The sequence below is a fragment of the Dendropsophus ebraccatus genome, chromosome 5, assembly GCF_027789765.1.
Source record: "Dendropsophus ebraccatus isolate aDenEbr1 chromosome 5, aDenEbr1.pat, whole genome shotgun sequence".
Classification (NCBI taxonomy): Eukaryota; Metazoa; Chordata; class Amphibia; order Anura; family Hylidae; genus Dendropsophus; species Dendropsophus ebraccatus.
The window spans coordinates 42,586,698-42,608,528 of record NC_091458.1 but is presented as its reverse complement, the minus strand read 5'-3'; the positions used below and the strand labels follow the sequence as shown (position 1 = coordinate 42,608,528).

The 21,831-nt window shown below is 40.5% G+C and overlaps 1 protein-coding gene across 1 annotated transcript in view; it reads right to left on the bottom strand.

The window, feature by feature from the left end:
* Positions 1–5,572: 5,572 nt before the first annotated feature.
* The window catches only part of FREM2 (FRAS1 related extracellular matrix 2), a 153,270-nt gene continuing 137,011 nt past the window's right edge, over positions 5,573–21,831 (bottom strand). The window contains exons 17-24 of the mRNA XM_069969951.1: positions 14,805–14,997; positions 13,596–13,700; positions 10,003–10,130; positions 9,776–9,910; positions 9,571–9,697; positions 9,240–9,427; positions 8,920–9,066; positions 5,573–6,854 (exon numbers count right to left, since the gene is read on the bottom strand). Coding sequence (XP_069826052.1) covers positions 6,339–6,854; positions 8,920–9,066; positions 9,240–9,427; positions 9,571–9,697; positions 9,776–9,910; positions 10,003–10,130; positions 13,596–13,700; positions 14,805–14,997 — 1,539 coding nt within the window. The 3' untranslated portion in view covers positions 5,573–6,338. The remainder of the gene's footprint in view (positions 6,855–8,919; positions 9,067–9,239; positions 9,428–9,570; positions 9,698–9,775; positions 9,911–10,002; positions 10,131–13,595; positions 13,701–14,804; positions 14,998–21,831) is intronic.

Sequence of the window (21,831 nt, the reverse complement as noted above, 5' to 3'; positions counted from 1 at the left end):
CACCCCTGACCTACACTTAGAATCTTTGGGAGCTGTTGAAGATAGACAAGCATTGTGCTCAGCTACCTCCAACAGCACCTATAGGCAATACATAGAGTGTCTGTGCACACACATGACTGCCGCTCCATTCTGATGGGAGCCCTGGGGTACCCCTTCAATGGTGGTCTTCAAAAACGTCCACAGTTCTAGAGGAATTCATTTGAATAACGGATCTTATGGACAATTCAGTAGATTTTTTGAATGGCCACTATTTAAGTGGCTATAGGGGAATTGAACACTTGCTGCTTCGATCTTCCACAGATTACAGATGATTGCAGGTGGTCCCTGCAGGACAGTGTGTGATCAGCTTATTTTCAGGGGACTCTTTTAGCACAAAGGGATTGATCGGTATAGACTATGGGGGAGATTTAACAAACATGGGGTAAAGCGAAACTGTCTCAGTTGCCCCTAGCAACCAATCAGATTCCACCTTTCATTTTCCAAAGAGCCTGTGAGAAATGAAAGGTGGAATCTGATTGGTTGCTACGGGCAACTGAGCCAGTTTCACTTTACACCATGTTTGATAAATCTCCCCCTATATTTATACAATAGTTGTGCTGATTGGTATTGATATGAAAATATAACTATATTAGTCTGGGTACCAATATCTTGCCTTTATTGGAATATCTAGAATACCCTCTTCATAAGCTCAGGGCAATAAATGGGCCTACGTTATCACTGCCACCACCAAAGCAATTTAGCTTCTATGAGCAGATCTGTAGAAGGTGTACACTAGTTCCTTTCAGTAACTTATCTTGCTTTCCATGTTGTGGTATAGAACGCCACTATAGATTTATGTGAAGGGGACGGGTAAACGGAAAATTTGCTTAACCTGGAAACATTTCATGTTACTTTCCGGGAACTTTCAGCGCATAAAATTTTACTCAGCAATTACACATGACGGACAATAATTCTAACAGTACCGACCTATGCATCTAAATATTTACTGGTTTAAAAAGCTGCCAGAAAATTAAAAAAGTGAGACTTAGCCAAATTTAGATAACTCCTTTAAAGGAGAAGTCCACCAAAAGTATGTGGTGGTGGCTGGTGGGATATAGGCTGGTTGGAGTAATGTGGGGTGGTTTTGGTGATGGGGATTGGCCTGGTACTACTCCCCCATCATCTGCTCATACTATGAACAGATCACGGGAGGAGTAGTACAGTGGGTATGTGTCCCACACACCGAGCAGGGAGGGAGGGGGGAGGTAGTTAGATGGCAACGGGCAGGGAGGGAGAGAGATGCCTGTACATCTATCTCCCTCTCTCCTGGTGTGATCCTGGTCATCGGCAGCACAGAGAGAGAGGGAGATGCCCTGTGTCCATGTAATACATTAAATACAATTGCATATACAATACACTACATAGACTTCTACATATAATGCGCCCCCTGCTGGACACTCCATAGGAATTACACCTGATTCGTGACATCACAGTTTTTAAGGGAATCTGAAGCCTGCCTGATCTACTGAATTAAGGGAAATAGCAGTATATGTACATTTCCCATAATTAATGTACATTAGGAATTTGTCTAACTTTCCTTATGTAATAACATATAAAAAAATATGTTTTGGCCGGAGTTGTCCTTTAAGTCTAAGTCTGCTTGTGACTATTGTTTCCCTATTAACAGTTAAAGGGGTTGTTTCCCCTTTTTAAAAATGCAGTAGCTGGAGTGATCACACGATTGCCCTGGATCCCATTCCTATAACCCAAAAGAATGAATAAAAATCTGTACGTCCGTATAACCCAACAGGACATATAGACAAGATTGTCTTCACAAAGCAACTGAATGAAAAGTTGAATAACTTTATAATTTCATTACATTACTTCTCTGGTATTGGTGAGGGGTTACAGCCTGTGTTATACTTCAGAGCTGCATTCACAGTTCTGCAGGCAGTAAAGGTGAAATCTCAAAGTATCCTATACTAGTTCATTGTAATTTTATTTTGGGAAGTGTACGCCAGACACTATACTGTCATCTGATGTAGAAACTGTCATATAGAACATTATGGCTAGCTACACACAACAGGATTTTGTGGCCGTCAAAAAGAAGTCCGTTATTGGCTAATGACAGCAGTCTATAATGATCATTACAGACTGCTGTCATTGGCAGATAACAGACGTCTTTTTGACGGCCACAAAATTCAGTAGAGTGAACATAGCCTCTAAGAGCCCAGTTGACTTTAAGTTGTTTTAAGTGATGACCAGCAGAATTAAGATTACAGCTCTGGACTATAAGACAGGCAGGATTGTTACAAGACGTACCTAATAAACCCTATGTGTCATTTCATTATTGTTAGTTTAGTCTTTTTTTTTTTTTTTTTTAATAGTAGTATGTTTCTTTAGGATAAATATGGTGCAAAATTATTATGTACAACACATAATGAGGCAAAAAAAAGCTAAAAATTTAGTAAAATTAGAATAACTATATATCTACATTGACCAGTGGTTTTGGTTAATACATAAAGAGGATAAAAGTCACACAGGAAAATCTGGAATTAAGACGACAAAGACATATTCCAAGCAAAATGAATACGGAACATACAAAAGATGAGTAAAACATTTATCAGAATGAATGGGGCAATGAAATGCTACAATGCTACAAAATGTTCTTTAGATATACTGTGCACAATGGTAAAATATAATGACATGCTATTCCTTATGAACGTACCCTTAAGAGGCTCAATGATTGCCACAATAATAAATTACTTGTTCCCAGCATATTATTCTGTAATAGCGCCCCCCCCCCCCAAAAAAAAAAATATATTTCCTACTTATTGATTTGTGATTGTGATAATCAGCGTTATTGTTGGTTCTAGGGAACCTTCTCTATTGACAGATGACAACAAGATTCCTACAGCATCTAGAACAAATATCTGACATGGTGTGACCTTACACCAGCCATATTTTTGTCAAGCAGCAGCATCAACTGTAATAATTTTTTTAAAAAATATAAATTTTATAACAGTCATATAGATGTTTTTATAAACACATTCCTTCCTTTAAATCAGGGATGAGGAACCTTAGGCCCTCCAGCTGTTGAAACACTACAAATCTACAAAATCTTAAGCTTTGTCTGTCCAGGCATGATGGGAATTGTAGTTTTGCTACATATGAGGGGCCAGAAGTTCCGCATCCCTGATTTGAAGGGTTACTCTACCTAAATATGGTTTACGTTATAGAAAAGTGCTAGGAATTACAATCAGGTACACCAGAAAGTCAACTGTTATGAAAACGCATGTCTGAAGTCTACCTCTCGTTTTATACGTTTGTTATATGTCTCTTATGCAGAGGTGTAAACTGACATTCATATAAGGCACAGAGCTTCTCATCTGGGGCGTTATTGGCTACCCCAGGCTTTAGGGCCAGGTGTCACTGTCACTGGCCATTTTGTTATGCTTCCATTTTTCCTATGATATTTTTTGAACTATTGTGATAAGAGATCCTGACCAGATGTTTTAAACAGAGCCAATCCTAACTCATTTTCTCACATCCAAACTTATCCTAACTCCCAAATTACCCAACTCACTGGACATAAGAACCAGGAACCTAAGTTAGTTTTTATGGAGAAGTTTGAAGCAGTAGAGTATGGATGGTATCAGGTGAGCCGATGGCTGCCTGATGCGGGAACTGATAAAGTAGATCGGCACTCGTTAAAAAGCCTATTGCATGACTCGGTTACATTCATCATGCTTCAGCCGTAGATCCCCATTACACAGGACGATATGCGGACTACAAACTCTTGACCTGTCAAAATGAAGCGATCATCTGACGGACAATTGTTTGCCAGTTCAACAGGGTTATGACACAGGGTGGTATCAGCCTATTTAGCCAATAATTGCCATATGTTATAGGACCCTTAGTGAGGTCTGCCTTGGTCCTTGTCCCCAATGATTCTGATGTTGATTCATGCAGTTAGTCATTGTCTGAGGCTTTAAAGGGGTTATCCAGTGCTACAAAAACATGGCCACTTTGCCCCTACTGTTGTCTCCAGATTGGGTGGGGTTTTGAAACTCAGTTCCATTGAAGTAAATTGAGCAAACCGCACCTGAACTGGAGACAACAGAAGGGGGAAAAGTGGCCATGTTTTTGTAGCGCTGGATAATCCCTTTAACAGAGACTCTGATTTTCAATAATTCACATTTGCAATGAAAAACTATATGAAAAGCCGAGTGACTTAATTTACTCATCTTGAATTGATTTTGATTTACAAGTGGAGACTTATCAAACCTTTTACGAAGGAAAAGAGGAACAGGTGCCCAAAGCAACCAATCAGATGTCTGCTTTTATTTTTCAAAGACCATTTTTACAAAATGAGAAAAGCAACTGGGTGTCTGTGTAAGTGCTAAGTAATCTACCCCATCCATTCCTGTTATACGGCCTGTTCACACTGAGTAAAAGCGGCGTAATCCCGCCTGCCTCAGTGTCCTACAGTGTGTCTATGGGAGGGCTCGTGCGCATTCACTCAAAGAATTGACCTGTCAATTCTTTGAGTGGAGAGCGGCGTTGACGCCCTCCCATAGACACATCGCTGTGGAATTCCGACTCTTTTACTCAGTGTGAACATACCCTAAGGGTACAAACACACACCGTATACGCAGCAGATCTGCAGCAGACTTGGTTGTTCAGATTTGATGCTGTGTTCAGTTATTTAGATCTAATCTGCTGCGTATCTGCTGCGTATCGCAGCAGTAAATAAGCTGCGTATATGGGGTGTGTGTGTTTGTACCCTTAGGGTACGTTCACACTTACCGGACCCGCAGCTGATTCTCTGCTGCGGATCTGCTGCAGATCCGCAGCGGATTTCACTTAAATAACTGAACACAGCATCAAATCTGCACCATTAAATCTGCTGCGTATCTGCTGCGGATCCTGTAGGTGTGAACGCACCCTCAAGCTAAATTCACAATTTTGCCAGATTTCTGTTACCAGACAGCAGTGCATTATGGGAGCTTAGATGACAGTTACTCAGAGGTAAGCTGCTGGGTCACATGTCTGACAACGGTGATACCATGTTGTCTGTTTTTGATAGAAAAAAGAAACAAAAAAAAAACAACAAATGTAAAGAGAGATGACAACAAAAAATTATATATTTTTTTTAGCGTAAGGCTATGTTGCTAGGCTGTATAAACAATGTCCGTTCTCTGTGAATGGTCATTGTTTGACGCTACCTATGGCTGGAATTAATGATCATGTTCATTAATTCTGGCCATTGATAGTGTTAAACAACGGACGTTCATCATATTCGAATCTCTAAATCTCTATAGGTTGATCAAAAGAGGAATCTGATTGGTTGTTACTTTCACAATTAAGAATTATAGAAATGATCCTCAATCTGATTTTTGTGGGCAACCGCTCAAGTTTTCCTCTGCATCAGATTTGACACCCCTTCTCCATCTTTCTTGTACTTTAATGACATTTTTATTTTATTTTATATTTAGTAGATATACTAAATATGTCACCTATAAGACAAAAGCTTAACAACTAGATCATATGGGAAACTGACTGCTATATTGTGTTTCTCAGAAGTAGAACCTCACATGACCAGCATGATGGTAATTCAGTGCAATAAAGTTCTCCTTCTATTACTATACATATTGCGCTGTGCTTTCCCTATAATAAAACATCTTGGACCAGTAACCCATATTCTTCTAGACTAGCACCCTTTAATCTCATAGGAATCTTTGGTTAACAAGAAATAATAAAAATAGAAAATAGATGAATACACTGGGAAGGAATTCACCTTTTTGCGGTAACTTGACCATGTCATCTGTATCCGTGTCACAAAATATAAGAGAAAGTGACAATACTTTATAGAAATCTTCACAAGGATGATTATAAAGTCTCTTGGCAAAAAAAAAATAGTATAAAACTGACATGTACAGTACGATCATTGAACCTCTGATGGATAATATTAGAAAATGCTCTCCCTCGTGAACGAAGAGACGAGCGATCAGCACCTTTGCATATTTCCGTTTTTTTAAATAATATAAAAGAAATACAAGAGGATAATCCTCATTTTCAGTTTTTTTGTTTTGTTTTTTTTTAGTTAGCGCCTCTTCATGTTTAGTGCATGAGTTCAGGTTGTCAGGAATCCCAGTTGTACAAACATTGCCTTGATGTTTCGGTCCCATTGGTGCCCCCCATGGTCCTTCTAACACTTTAAACATACATGAGGTATTTAAGAGCAGACGGACCATGAAGAACAGAGTAGGCATGTGTCTTCTGGGATGACTTCATAAAATTCAAAATTGACTATTTTTGAGGCACTTTGACATGACTCGGCTCGAGGATCCACTATGTCAAACCTCGGAGCTGTCTGTACTATATCCACGAGGTGACATCATGGGTTCGCTGCTTCCCGATTCTCTCCCTTCTTCTTTCTTTTTAGACTTTTGCCTACGCTTCAGAATGAATAAAATAATTGCTATCAAACAGACCAATAATAACAATATGGCGGCGATGATGACTACGATGGTGACCACGTTAACCTCGCTTTCTTTATTATTCAGCTCTCTAGGTATTATCCCATCTAAGGTGATTTCCTTCTCAGGAATTATCTTTTTGTTGGTACGTTCTAAAATGATATGTTGAATATTGGTTCCTCTGTTGTTGTCTTTGCCAATTTCCTGAACAGCTTGTGGGACTTCATTGACATCTCTCTTCCTACGATGGCTCTTGGAATCTCCGGAAGTGCCGGTGCTTAATACAGAATGGTACTGGTATTCCAAGCTTCTTTTTCCAATGCCTCTGTTGGCATTTTCTTTGGAGCGCACAGTGTAGATTGCATGGATATACCACTCTCGTCCCGTTGAAACCTACAAAATATATACACTGGGTAGTGTCAGGAGACTGGTTGATGCAACCTATAGGCAAATACTATATACATATTCTCAATCCATGTAGACCAGAAATAGGAGGCACCATTTTATACATGATCATTCACATTTAACTGGAAGATTGTTAGGCACATAGCAGTGCCATAATGGTGGTTCTTACCAAAGTCTATCCAAAATTCATATGAGTAAGGGTACTATTACACAGGCCGACTACGACCAGATCATTTTAGTAGATCGGCGCTCGCGTTTACTAGACCTATTAGAAGGCCTGATAATCATGCAGCCCTTGCTCAAACACCTGATACCTTACCTCTCCCCACTTCTCGCCTATGTTCCGCAGCCTCCCGGCAGCTGACAGGCCGCTCAGCCAATCACAGACGGGGACCTCTGTGATTGGCTGAGCAGCCTATCAGCTGACAGGCCGCTCAGGCGCTGCTAGCCCCGGGACCAGGAAGCTGTGGAGCACAGGAGAGAAGACTGGGAGCGAGAAAAGGTACGGTATCAGGTGTTTGGGCAATTGTCAGCTGTCGGCATTACAGGTAGCGTGGCCGATGCGTGATTGTTTCATCGGCTAACTGTTTTCTCTAATACACGGAGCGATAATCGGCCGATTATCACTCCGTGAAATAGTGCCCTAAGAAGAACTGAAGGACAAGTCACATTAATCCAGAGCATAGATCAGGCATACTGAGGCAGGAAAACAAGTTGACGTCCGTTTCAGCATATGCCTGATCTGCAATAACCAATGGCTGATTTGACCCACGTATGGTGAGTGCCATCCTTCTGTCTTTGTCTCCTCAAATGCATTTTAGTGTTTTATGGACAAAGTAAGCCTTGTAAACCAAAGTAGTTCTTGTAAACACTAAAATAGTTATCTCAAAGTTAAACATTATCCCCTATCCATAAAAGAAATAGCTGACTGATGAGTGTCTGACCACTTGGTGCCCCACAGAGCACAAGGATGGAGGCCCCTTGACCACAAAAATAAATGGGAACATTTGGCCACTGTTCTATTCACTGTCTTCGGGACTTCTTAACATTGCCCATAGCTGAACTTGGCTTTGTTTGGAAGTCTGTGCCGTTACTCCTCCATTCTCCTGATCCTTGGGGATCCCAGTGCTTAGACCTCCACAGTCCCAGTAAACATTTAGGGGGAAATTTATCAAACATGGTGTAAAGTGAAACTGGCTCACTTGCTTCTAGCAACCAATCAGATTCCAACTTTCATTCCTCACAGACTCTTTGGAAAATGAAGGGTGGAATCTGATTGGTTGCTAGGGGCAACTGAGCCAGTTTCACTTTACCACTGAACCATGTTTGATAAATCTGCCCATTAGCCTTCATTCTCGTGATTATGGGGATGACACACGTTAATGACACTTGGTATTTGTATAAACCATCTTTAAAGTGTGCCATTCATGTCTTTTACATATAAATTACAAATTAGCACATATTAATACTTCTACTGGCTACTAAAGGGAGACTCCCAACACTTTTTCTTTCAAATCTACTGGTGTCAGAAAGTTATATAGATTTGTAATTTCATTCTACGTAAAAATCTCAAGTCTTCCAGTATTTATCAGCGGCTTTATGTCCTGCTGAAAGTGGGGTATTATTTACAGTCTGACACAGTGCTCTGTGCTGCCACTTCTGTCTATGGGAGGAACTGCACAGAGCAGGAGCAAATCCCCATAGAAAACCTCTACTGTTCTTCTCATTGGAAAAATACACCACTTCCTGCAGGACATACAGCAGCTAAGAAGTACTGGAAGAGTTGGGATTTTTAAATAGACGTAAATTACAAATCTTTCTAACGTTCTGACACCAGTTAATTTCAAAGAAATTTTTTCGCCATAGTTTCCCTTTAAGACTACTCTATAGAAAGGGAGGATAGATATGTTACATTTTATTAATTCAGATCAGATACATAAATACATTATTTATCATATAAGTAGATCAGATAGAATAATTCCTGTCCACCAGCTCGAAAGCAACATCTGAGATAACAAGACTGGATTGATGATTATTATTAAGGTTCATTCACCTGGAACAGAGGAGTGGAGTCTACTTTAAATCCATCTGAGCCGGGCTGTCTGACTAGAGGTAATGCCTCCGGATCATCTGCGGCCAGTCTGGCATTAAACAAGATGCTGCCAAATTTCCTGGCCTGAGTTTCTGGCTGCGCTTTATCCTGCGTGAACACAAGGTAGCATAAGATGTGATGTGACAGGTGTAACAATGAAATGAAAAGACAAGAGCAAGTATAACATTCAATGAATTCAGTATGTCACGGTGTAATTATATATACTATATAGAAATGTGGGATAACCCTTTAACATATACAAAATATGGCGGTAAACTCACCAGTATCTTAAATTGGTACAGGAGAGAGGTAGAATCCGCGAGGCAGCCATATTCATTATCGGAGGGATTATATTTTGGCACATAGCCATCTGCTCCGGTGCAGAGGAAAACTTTCTCAATGCTGCAGTAAAAAGAATTTCCCAGGTTCTGGACTGGATCAACCATCACTCGGCCGTAGATGATGTCCCCTGCAGGAGACACAATCACTTATAGTTTTGGGAAAGTAATATATATATATATATATATATATATATATATATATACACACACACATTTTATGGCATAAAAAACTACAATATATGTGTGATACAACCATTAACAATCATCTTACCTTCCAAGAACGCAATGTCACTCTCTTGTCCAAATCCCATCGATCCATCAGACAGCCATAGGGATTTCTTAGATAGGAGAAGCATTTGGGTATTCAGACTAAACTCTGTAGCGACGGGGTCGCTGACCTGTAGATGACAGTAAATAAACGCTATGGTGACGTCCACACACAGGAGGTACAAGAGATAGTTTTCTCATCACGTTACCTGTTGGAATCTGATATCAACATCAAAATTGATGGGCTCCCGAGGGTTACACACAGTGGGTATACTATACTCCTGGTACGGAGACGTGGTACAGGGGATGAGTTTAACTGTGTAAGTGCCAGAGTAGTCCCGGATCTGGGAAAGAAATGATCAATGATCGGATCAGGTGACATTGTGTTTTATATCCTGGTAAATCATACGCAACAGTCCATAGAGAAGCTACTTACTGCAAAGTCAGAGACAAAACTCCATTGCTGAATGGGCTGGCTATAACTGGGCTCAGTCCGCACAAGATTCAAGGTAAAGGTCAGACCTGGGTGATCGGCTGACATGATCATGGAGGTCAGTGAGGTTCCTGGATTAAAAAGAGTTGTTGTGGGTTAATTAAAAAAAAAAAAAAAAAAAAGAAGAAGAAAAGAAAATGCAGATTAATACGTATCATTATACTAATAGATACATATAAGTTACTTTTCCCTGATCAGATTATAGTTTAGAGAGACACAACTATGAAAAAAAACACTCAAGGATGAAAAAACATCCTTTCCATCCCAGGCCCGAACAAATCACAGCTATTATTATTCCAAATGTTGTAATCTACCCGGTCCCACTGGATGCCAGGGAATATAACCCATACCCCTCTCCATACTGGATGCCAGGGAATATAACCTATTGTCTTCCCACTCGATGCCGCGGAATAGAACCTATACCTCTCTCCATACTGGATGATGGGGAATATAACCCATACCTCTCTCCATACTGGATGCCGGGGAATATAACCTATTATCTTCCTACTGGATCTGGATGCTGGGGAATATAACCTATTGTCTTCCCACTCGATGCCGCTGAATATAATCTATACCTCTCCATACTGGATGATGGGGAATATAACCTATACCTCTCTATACTGGATGATGGGGAATATAACCTATACCTCTCCATACTGGATGATGGGGAATATAACCTATACCTCTCTCCATACTGGATGATGGGGAATATAACCTATATCTCTCTCCATACTGGATGATGGGGAATATAACCTATACCTCTCTCCATACAGGATGATGGGGAATATAACCTATACCTCTCTCCATACTGGATGATGGGGAATATAACCTATACCTCTCTCCATACTGGATGATGAGGACTATAACCTATATCTCTCTCCATACTGGATGACAGGGAATATAACCTATACCTCTCTCCATACTGGATGATGGGGAATATAACCTATACCTCTCTCCATACTGGATGATGGGAAATATAACCTACAGTATATCTCTCTCCATACTGGATGATGGGGAATATAACCTACAGTATATCTCTCTCCATACTGGATGATGGAGAATATAACCTATACCTCTCTATACTGGATGATGGAGAATATAACCTACAGTATATCTCTCTCCATACTGGATGATGGGGAATATAACCTATACCTCTCTCCATACTGGATGATGGGGAATATAACCTACACCTCTCTCCATACTGGATGATGGGGAATATAACCTATACCTTTCTCCATACTGGATGATGGGGAATATAACCTATACCTCTCTCCATACTGGATGATGGGGAATATAACCTATACCTCTCTCCATACTGGATGATGGAGAATATAACCTATACCTCTCTCCATACTGGATGATGAAGACTATAACCTATACCTCTCTCCATACTGGATGACAGGGAATATAACCTATACCTCTCTCCATACTGGATGATGGGGAATATAACCTATACCTCTCTCCATACTGGATGATGGGGAATATAACCTATACCTCTCTCCATACTGGATGCCGGGGAATATAACCTATACCTCTCTCCATACTGGATGATGAGGACTATAACCCATACCTCTCTCCATACTGGATGATGGGGAATATAACCTATACCTCTCTCCATACTGGATGATGGGGAATATAACCTATACCTCTCTCCATACTGGATGATGGGGAATATAACCTATACCTCTCTCCATACTGGATGATGAGGACTATAACCTACAGTATATCTCTCTCCATACTGGATGATGGGGAATATAACCTATACCTCTCTCCATACTGGATGATGGGGAATATAACCTATACCTCTCTCCATACTGGATGATGGGGAATATAACCTATACCTCTCTCCATACTGGATGATGAGGACTATAACCTATACCTCTCTCCATACTGGATGATGGGGAATATAACCTATATCTCTCTCCATACTGGATGATGGGGAATATAACCTATACCTCTCTCCATACAGGATGATGGGGAATATAACCTATACCTCTCTCCATACTGGATGATGGGGAATATAACCTATACCTCTCTCCATACTGGATGATGAGGACTATAACCTATATCTCTCTCCATACTGGATGACAGGGAATATAACCTATACCTCTCTCCATACTGGATGATGGGGAATATAACCTATACCTCTCTCCATACTGGATGATGGGAAATATAACCTACAGTATATCTCTCTCCATACTGGATGATGGGGAATATAACCTACAGTATATCTCTCTCCATACTGGATGATGGAGAATATAACCTATACCTCTCTATACTGGATGATGGAGAATATAACCTACAGTATATCTCTCTCCATACTGGATGATGGGGAATATAACCTATACCTCTCTCCATACTGGATGATGGGGAATATAACCTATACCTCTCTCCATACTGGATGATGGGGAATATAACCTATACCTCTCTCCATACTGGATGATGGGGAATATAACCTATACCTCTCTCCATACTGGATGATGGGGAATATAACCTATACCTCTCTCCATACTGGATGATGGAGAATATAACCTATACCTCTCTCCATACTGGATGATGAAGACTATAACCTATACCTCTCTCCATACTGGATGACAGGGAATATAACCTATACCTCTCTCCATACTGGATGATGGGGAATATAACCTATACCTCTCTCCATACTGGATAATGGGGAATATAACCTATACCTCTCTCCATACTGGATGCCGGGGAATATAACCTATACCTCTCTCCATACTGGATGATGAGGACTATAACCCATACCTCTCTCCATACTGGATGATGGGGAATATAACCTATACCTCTCTCCATACTGGATGATGGGGAATATAACCTATACCTCTCTCCATACTGGATGATGGGGAATATAACCTATACCTCTCTCCATACTGGATGATGAGGACTATAACCTACAGTATATCTCTCTCCATACTGGATGATGGGGAATATAACCTATACCTCTCTCCATACTGGATGATGGGGAATATAACCTATACCTCTCTTCATACTGGATGCAGGAGAATATAACCTATACCTCTCTCCATACTGGATGCAGGAGAATATAACCCATACCTCTCTCCATACTGCATGCCGGGGAATATAACCTATACCTTTCTCCATACTGGATGATGAGGACTATAACCTATACCTCTCTTCATACTGGATGCTGGAGAATATAACCCATACCTCTCTCCATACTGCATGCCATAGAATACAATCTATACATCCCTTCCAATTAGATATCAGGCATCATAATCTATCTCTCTATCGACTACATACTAGAAGATATAATTTACCTCACCATAAAATACCATGGAATATGATCTACACATCCCTTCCTATTAGATACTAGGAAATTTTATTTAAACATCCCTTCGTTTTGGATACCAGAACATATACAGTAATCTTCGTCTCCCTCACCATTAAATGCCAGGTAATATATTCCCTCTTTCCCTCCACACTGGATACCATTGGATGTATTCTACCTCTCCCTCACCCCCTGACAGTGCCTGTGCACTTATTTCTCTTCTTACCAGGATGTGACATGACAAATAGACCATAGAATCGAGCTTCTGTTTTAAAGTTGACAACCAAGCGACCCTCTTCATTTATACGCATGCTGGTTGGGTAGAGGGAACCTAAAGAAGAGAAAAAAACCATATGACATATAACTAATAACACTATATATATATATATATATATATATATATATATATATATATATATGAGTCTATATTATTAAAACAATGAAGATACGTAGTATTGCACTGTACCATACCCTACCATAATTGAAACTATGAACTCATTGCCAGAATGAACGGACTCTATACAACCCTTAAACCACTTTGATACTGTCATTGATTTACGGCAAATCTAAAATAACTCGAAGCAAACGACTGCACAAATCAATGGCACCCAATACAAAATGTCCCACCCCCATCTATCAGGCCACTTTGGTAGTAGAAGGACTATTTGCCCACTAAATTATGAGTTTCCAAATGCATCTATACCATGTATAATTATGCTCCTAAAAAGGTCACTTGGATTCCAGTATCTGAAATTATTTAGTAGCAGTGACCTCTTTTAGCCAGCAGATGTCACTGTTGTCAACCACATCTCGCGTACACGCTGAACTTTGGTGGCGAGTTTTTTTATTAATTATATTTTAATATAATGAGTATTATCTGTGATTTAACAGCTTTACTACCCATCTTCTTTAATACTGAATAGCCTTAGCTGCATTATTATTAGTTACAGTAAGATTTTATTGGGGAGATCTCTAATAACTCTAATGTGCTGTGATATCAGACAATAAGGAATACGAGAACATGAAACAGTTGTACTTCTTTATCATACTTGTCTTAACGCATTCTGTAGGCCAGGGTACAACTTTGGTCGTTATACAGTAATATAGCAAAATCACAATGTGATCACAAGTAATGTTTCTATGCAGTTGCATTGCTACTGTGATGGATTTGTGATATGTCAGTGATTTTTTTCTGTATATTAGGAGCATATTGCACCCACACTGTGCACATTCCACTACTATAAGAAGGTTGTCAGGCCTCCAGCTGCACAACCTCCATCAAACATGAACATACTCTAACAGTGTTCTCTATGATCTTTTTCTGGAAAGAAGGAACGCTGTGTGTGGTTTTGTTTGCTGCCTGTTGACTGCAATGGAATTAATCATTTTTGAAGGAGGAAAGAATCAAAAACATTACAGAAGTTGACATTTCTACCTTGTAATTCAGCTTCTGGAGGGCTCCCAATACCATCCTTCCACAAGATGGCGGTATCGTACACAAATGTAAGCCGAAGCTCAGAGTGTAGATCAAAGTGCTGCCATCCGCCAACCCCCACAGGTGAGTGAAACACGTAGGACACATACAGTGGCACCCGCAGTGTTACATAGGACTGGACAAGATTCAAGACCTGTATGGAGGTAAAAAAAAAGAAAAGAAAAACATTGTGCATTATTACTACTATGTTGGCTAGAAATTCTTGCATTACAAATGTGTGTGAGTATATACTGTATGAATATTTGTGCAAGAGTAAATCTGTGTGTGTATAAACATATATACACACTACCGTTCAAAAGTTTGGGGTCACCCAAACAATTTTGTGTTTTCCATGAAAAGTCACACTTATTCACCACCATACGTTGTGAAATGAATCGAAAATAGAGTCAAGACATTGACAAGGTTAGAAATAATGATTTGTATTTGAAATAACATTGTTATTACATCAAACTTTGCTTCCATCAAAGAATCCCCCTTTTTCAGCAATTACAGCATTGCACACCTTTGGCATTCTAGCTATTAATCTGTTGAGGTAAGCTGGAGAAATTGCACCCCACACTTCTAGAAGCAGCTCCCACAAGTTGGATTGGTTGGATGGGCACTTCTGGCGTACCATATGGTCAAGCTGCTCCCACAACAGCTCAATGGGGTTCAGATCTGGTGACTGCGCTGGCCACTCCATTACCTATGATAGAATACCAGCTGCTGCTTCTGCTGTAAATAGTTCTTGCACAATTTGGAGGTGTGTTTAGGGTCATTGTCCTGTTGTAGGATGAAATTGGCTCCAATCAAGCGCTGTCCACTGGGTATGGCATGGCGGTGCAAAATTGGGTGATAGCCTTCCTTATTCAGAATCCCTTTTACCCTGTACAAATCTCCCATCTTACCAGCACCAAAGCAACCCCAGACCATCACATTACCTCCACCATGCTTAACAGATGGCGTCAGGCATTCTTCCAGCATCTTTTCATTTGTTCTGCGTCTCACAAACGTTCTTCTTTGTGATCCAAACACCTCAAACTTGGATTCATCCGTCCACAACACTTTTTTCCAGTCTTCCTCTGTCCAATGTCTGTGTTCTTTTGCCCATCTTAATATTTTTCTTTTATTGGCCAGTCTCAGATATGGCTTTTTCTTTGCCACTCTGCCCTGAAGCCCAAAATCCCGCAGCCGCCTCTTCACTGTAGATGTTGACACTGGCGTTTTGCGGGTACTTTTTAATGAAGATGCCAGTTGGGGACCTGTGAGGCGTCTGTTTCTCAAACTAGAGACTCTAATGTGCCTGTCCTCTTGCTTAGTTGTGCAACGCAGCCTCCCACTTCTTTTTCTACTCTGGTTAGAGCCTGTTTGTGCTGTCCTCTGAAGGGAGTAGTACACACCGTTGTAGGAAATCATCAATGTCTTAGCAATTTCTCGCATGGAATAGCCTTCATTTCTAAGAACAAGAATAGACTGTCGAGTTTCAGATGAAAGTTCTCTTTTTCTTGCCATTTTGAGCGTTTAATTGACCCCACAAATGTGATGCTCCAGAAACACAATCTGCTCAAAGGAAGGTCAGTTTTGTAGCTTCTGTAACGAGCTAGACTGTTTTCAGATGTGTGAACATGATTGCACAAGGGTTTTCTAATCATCAATTAGCCTTCTGAGCCAATGAGCAAACACATTGTACCATTAGAACACTAGAGTGATAGTTGCTGGAAATGGGCCTCTATACACCTATGTAGATATTGCACCAAAAAACAGACATTTGCAGCTAGAATAGTCATTTACCACATTAGCAACGTATAGTGTATTTGTTTAAAGTTAGGAGTAGTTTAAAGTTATCTTCATTGAAAAGTACAGTGCTTTTCCTTAAAAAATAAGGACATTTCAATGTCACCCCAAACTTTTGAACGGTAGTGTATATATATATATATATGTATATATATACATACAGAGTGCTTGCTGCATGATTTTCGAGCCGTGTAATATGCTCAGTAAGTGAGTGCCAATCTAGCAGATCAGAGCCAGCTTATACCCAGGGCCGGTTCCAGGTTTTTGTAGGCCCTCGGGCCCTTCTCATCCATCCATTATGCACAATCACTTGAGACACCACTAACATACACAAACACACATTATTGACACAGACACTGACTGACTGACTGACACACTCAGACACTAACACACAGCAGTTACAGCTCAGTCTTCCTCTCTTTCAGGCTGCTCTCCACATTCTGAGGTTGAGGACCCTCGGGTCATGTGATCAGGTAAGTCTTCTGATGTTCTGCCCGCTCACCCTGCGCTACAGTGAGCGACTGAACATCAGAACACCAGGCCCTTCTCCCACTCAGGGGCCCCTTCCGGCACTTGCCCAGGTAAGCCCTGTGCTGACGCCCTGAGTATCTAGAGGGGCTAAAAGTAAAGACAAATTGCCACTTTCACAGGGGAGTAATATGGCTTCATTCTAACTTGGGTAGTTTTCCATTTGGTCGTGTATAATGAGTTTGTGATACCCTGGTGATCATTCTGCAACAAAATTTCCTGCCGCCAGCTTTAGTGTTTCCATACTATCATGCTTTGTGAATACATAAAAATACAGCTGATCTGAGGGAAATAGCATCTGGCAGCAGGTGGGGTATATAATTTATATTCATTACACCTTAAAAAACGTGTTAACAAAACTTGAGGATATAAATCTGGTCCTGGAAATATTATCATCAGAAAGGTGAGTAAACACCCGGCTGTGCGCACAGGGCGCCATTCACTGCACATTTCACACCTCTGATAACAGGATTATCCAGCCGGAAGACTTATCCTAGAGACAGGAGGGGACAAAGTGCAGCACTATGGAGTCTGAACAGCACGGACAACGTCAACCACTTTACTTTACTGTCTATTTTTAGTCAAGGAAAATGTTTTCTACAGCACAGTTACTGTGAAGGGTATGACGTTATTGATATTATACCATGATCACCCAATGATACCAAAGTATAATATGCATATCAGCAATGGTTCTATGGCCAGCCATAACTGATGGATACCACTGACAGCGAGAAAAGCCATATAGACTGTACTGTTCTTTCCAATGGAAAAATGCAATTTACAGTATCCATAATGGAAGCCACAGCACTGAGCTGGATATGTTGCACTAAACATTAAGGGTACACCCCGCCCCAGCAGATCGGCGCTCACTGACTGTTTAAATGTAATAGGACCCTTAGTCCCCAATCTCTACTAAAATTCACATGGGGAGACAGGAGAAGCTGAATGTAGAAGGATCATTTCAAAGGGGTATCCTGAGTTAAATTAACTATCCACAGGATATCAGTGGTCAGAGCCCACCTGCAATCTCACACTTTTCCACTAAATTAATAAATTAATTTAAATTAGATAAATTAATTTAAGTTGAAATACTTCTTTAAAAAAAAAAAAAAAACTTAAAGGGAAAGCATCACCCAGTTTTCTTACTGATGTAGCACTGAAATATGTTCTTTTTTTAAATTTGTTTCTAATTTCTAATTGTAATTTTCTTTTATATAATTTCAGTACATTATTATACTATGTTCACACTACTTTTTGCGGAGCGCAACATAACACATCGTATACGCTCCGGCCGGGATCCCATACGGGGCCGCAAATAACTGACATGTCAATTTTCTGAAGCCGGAATTCACTGAATTTAGGCCGCAGAAAGCCCTGTCAGCTCCCACAGTGAAGCAAGCGGCTCCGGCCGCTCGCTTCACTATGTGCTATGGGAAGCTCTGATGCGGGCGCGCGCTGATGCTTAAGTACCGGCCGCAATGATCTGGGCACAGACCGGCCGTTCCGTGACTCGTCCGGGGTAACGGAACGGCCGGTCTGATACGTTGTGTGAACATAGCCTTATAGGAGATGCCATCTTGCCTCAGCTGTTTTGACCGCATCTACAGATCTACATTACAGCAAGGCTCATAGACGATAGAACACAATCGACAGGACCTGTCCCATTGAGATGAATGAGAAAGGCTTGTGGGCATGCGTAGTGACCTTTATAGAGGTCATTATTCACTGAGAGGTTGCTGAGTTATGAGCAGCTGCTATTGTGTGTACCTCTGTTATCTATATACTGGTGTCACCTGTCACTGTACTGCTGTCTGTGTTATCTATATACTGGTGTCACCTGTCACTGTACTGCTGTCTGTGTTATCTATATACTGGTGTCACCTGTCACTGTACTCCTGTCAGTGTTATCTATATACTGGTGTAACCTTTCACTGTACTCCTGTCTGTGTCATCTATATACTGGTGTCACCTGTCACTGTCCTCCTGTCTGTGTTATCTATATACTGGTGTCACCTGCCACTGGACTCCTGTCTGTGTTATCTATATACTGTTGTTACCTGTCACTGGACTCCTGTCTGTGTTATCTATATACTAGTGTCACCTGTCACTGAACTCCTGTCTGTGATGACGAGGAGAAGACAGCTACTAAATTATCTATATAGAACAGGAAGTCTCAGCTAAAGATGAGAAAGTAAACTACAAAATTTCAGGATTGTGTTATAATATAGATTTTTAAAAAATCACAAGGAAAAAATAAAATAAAATAAATCACCAGAAATTCTAAACATATTTAAAGTGTCACAGGCGATTTTAAGAAACTTTGTAATTGGGTTTATTAGGCAAATATGCCATTATCTGCATTTAAAAAGACTTTCCCCAAGGCCCCCCCATCTCTCCTTTCTATCATCCACTGCTCAGAATCAGGAAATCTTCACTGTTTTACATCAGTCGGATCCTGTCTGTGCTATGGGGAGGGGACGAGGAGAAGAGAGGAGGGAGGAGGGAGATTAGTTGCTGAAAGCTCTTATTCAGAAGTCAGAAAGGTCAGTGCTGATGTCAGAGGGGATAGCCTGGTGATGTAGCTGTAAATTAACTCTTTGTTGTCCTGTTTTGGTGCCTTATCTCTCCCCAATTACAAAGTTTCTTAAAATAGCCTGTACTATTGATTTCTGCAAGAAAAATTTTTATGACATTGACACTTTAACATAAAAACATGATTTAAACATTAGCCAATTTTCTGATGACACGTTCCCTTCAAATTTGCCATACACATTGGATTTTGGCTGAACTCTCTAATGTCCGTGCTGACCCGCCAGCATCACCCAGTAGGACTGAGAAGGATCAGGCATGCTGGATAGTAACCCCTTAGCGACCCATGACGTACCTGGTACGTCATGGTGCCGCGGGGGGTGCCGCCGGGACCCCGCTCTGAACGGCACCGCTCCCGGCTGCAACCTGCAGCCGGGGAGCGCCTCTATTAGCCGGCGCGGGTCCCGTTGCCGCGCCAGCTAATTAAGCACTTTAATGAAACTGTCAAACCTGACAGCTGCATTGAAGAGCTTCAGACCTCACGTCCCTGGTGTCTAGTGGGATGGATCTCCCCCCGGGCCTCAGCGCCGCAATGACGCTGATCCTGGCTCGGCAATAGATTGCTGTGGCCTGCAGCAGGCCAAAGCAATCTATGACCGATGTAATCGATCTTTGCTGTATATATACACAGCATTGATCTCCATAAGAGATCAGTGCTGTGTATATACAAGTCCCCCAGGGGGACTTCTAGTTTATGTAAAAAAAAAAAGTAAAAAAGTGTTTTTATTAATAAAAAATCCCCTCCCCTAATAAAAGTCCAAATCACCCCCCTTTTCCCATTTTATAAATATAAACTAATAAATAAACATATTTGGTATCGCCGCGCACATAATCACCCAAACTATTAAATTATCACATTCCTGATCTCGCACGGTAAACGGCATAAGCGCAAAAAAATTCCAAAGTGCAAAATTGCGCATTTTTGGTCGCATCAAATCCAGAAAAAATGTAATAAAAAGTGATCAAAAAGTCGTATATGCGCAATCAAGGTACCGATAAAAAGAACACATCATGGCACAAAAAATTACACCTCACACAGCTCCATAGACCAAAGGATAAAAGCGCTATAAGCATGGGAATAGAGCGATTTTAAGGAACATAAATTTGTTAACAATGGTTTGAATTTTTTAAAAGCCATCAGATAATATAAAAGTTATACATGTTACATATCATTGTAATCGTAACAACTTGAGGAACATATATAACAAGTCAGTTTTACCATAGGGCGAACGGCGTAAATGCAAAACTCCCCGAAATCAAAACAAATTCGTTTTTTTTTTACAATTTGACAGCGCAAATGATTTTTTTCTGGTTTCGCAGCATATTTTATGGAAAAATAATGCCTGTCATTTCAAAGTACAATTGGTTTCGCAAAAAATAAGCGCTCATATCAGTGTCTAGGTGAAAAAATGCAAGCGCTATGGACTTTTAAACATAAAATGGAAAAAGCAAAAGCGCAAAAACGAAAATTGGCTTTGACCTTAAGGGATTAAACTGCTTGATCCTTATGTAGAGTGGTTGAGTGTACAGGTGTATGGAGGGAATGTACTATACAATATTTACAGCCAATTTTACTCCAAGTCCTATTACTTTCTGACAATAAAAAAAGCAATCCTTAGTATTTTCTTTCCCACCTGGTGCATGTTATCAGTGTGATATGTACACAATGTCACTATTCATAGAGTGGACAAAAAAAAAAAAGAAGAAAACTTTGAACTCTAGGGTCAGAGGTAAATGCCATAGAAACATTAACTCAGTACTTCCAACCTGTGAGTTGGTAGGCGGCTATATCACCCTGAGGAAGAACAAAACAGCAGATACATTTGTAAGAAATTATCTATTGCTTTTCCGCTCCTGGGACAAACTGATATGTAATAAACATAGTCAGAAGTGTTGTTTTCAGCTAGGAAATTTACAATGTTAAATGGCCAATGTATTCAGTGTTGTAACATTACTTAAAGGCATATTTACTATACTATAGGTTACAATGCAACTTGGTCACTAAGGGTCCTTTAACCTGGGCAGAAAGATAGGGACCTGTCGATTGGCACTTACTGAAAGGACCCAACCAAATTAT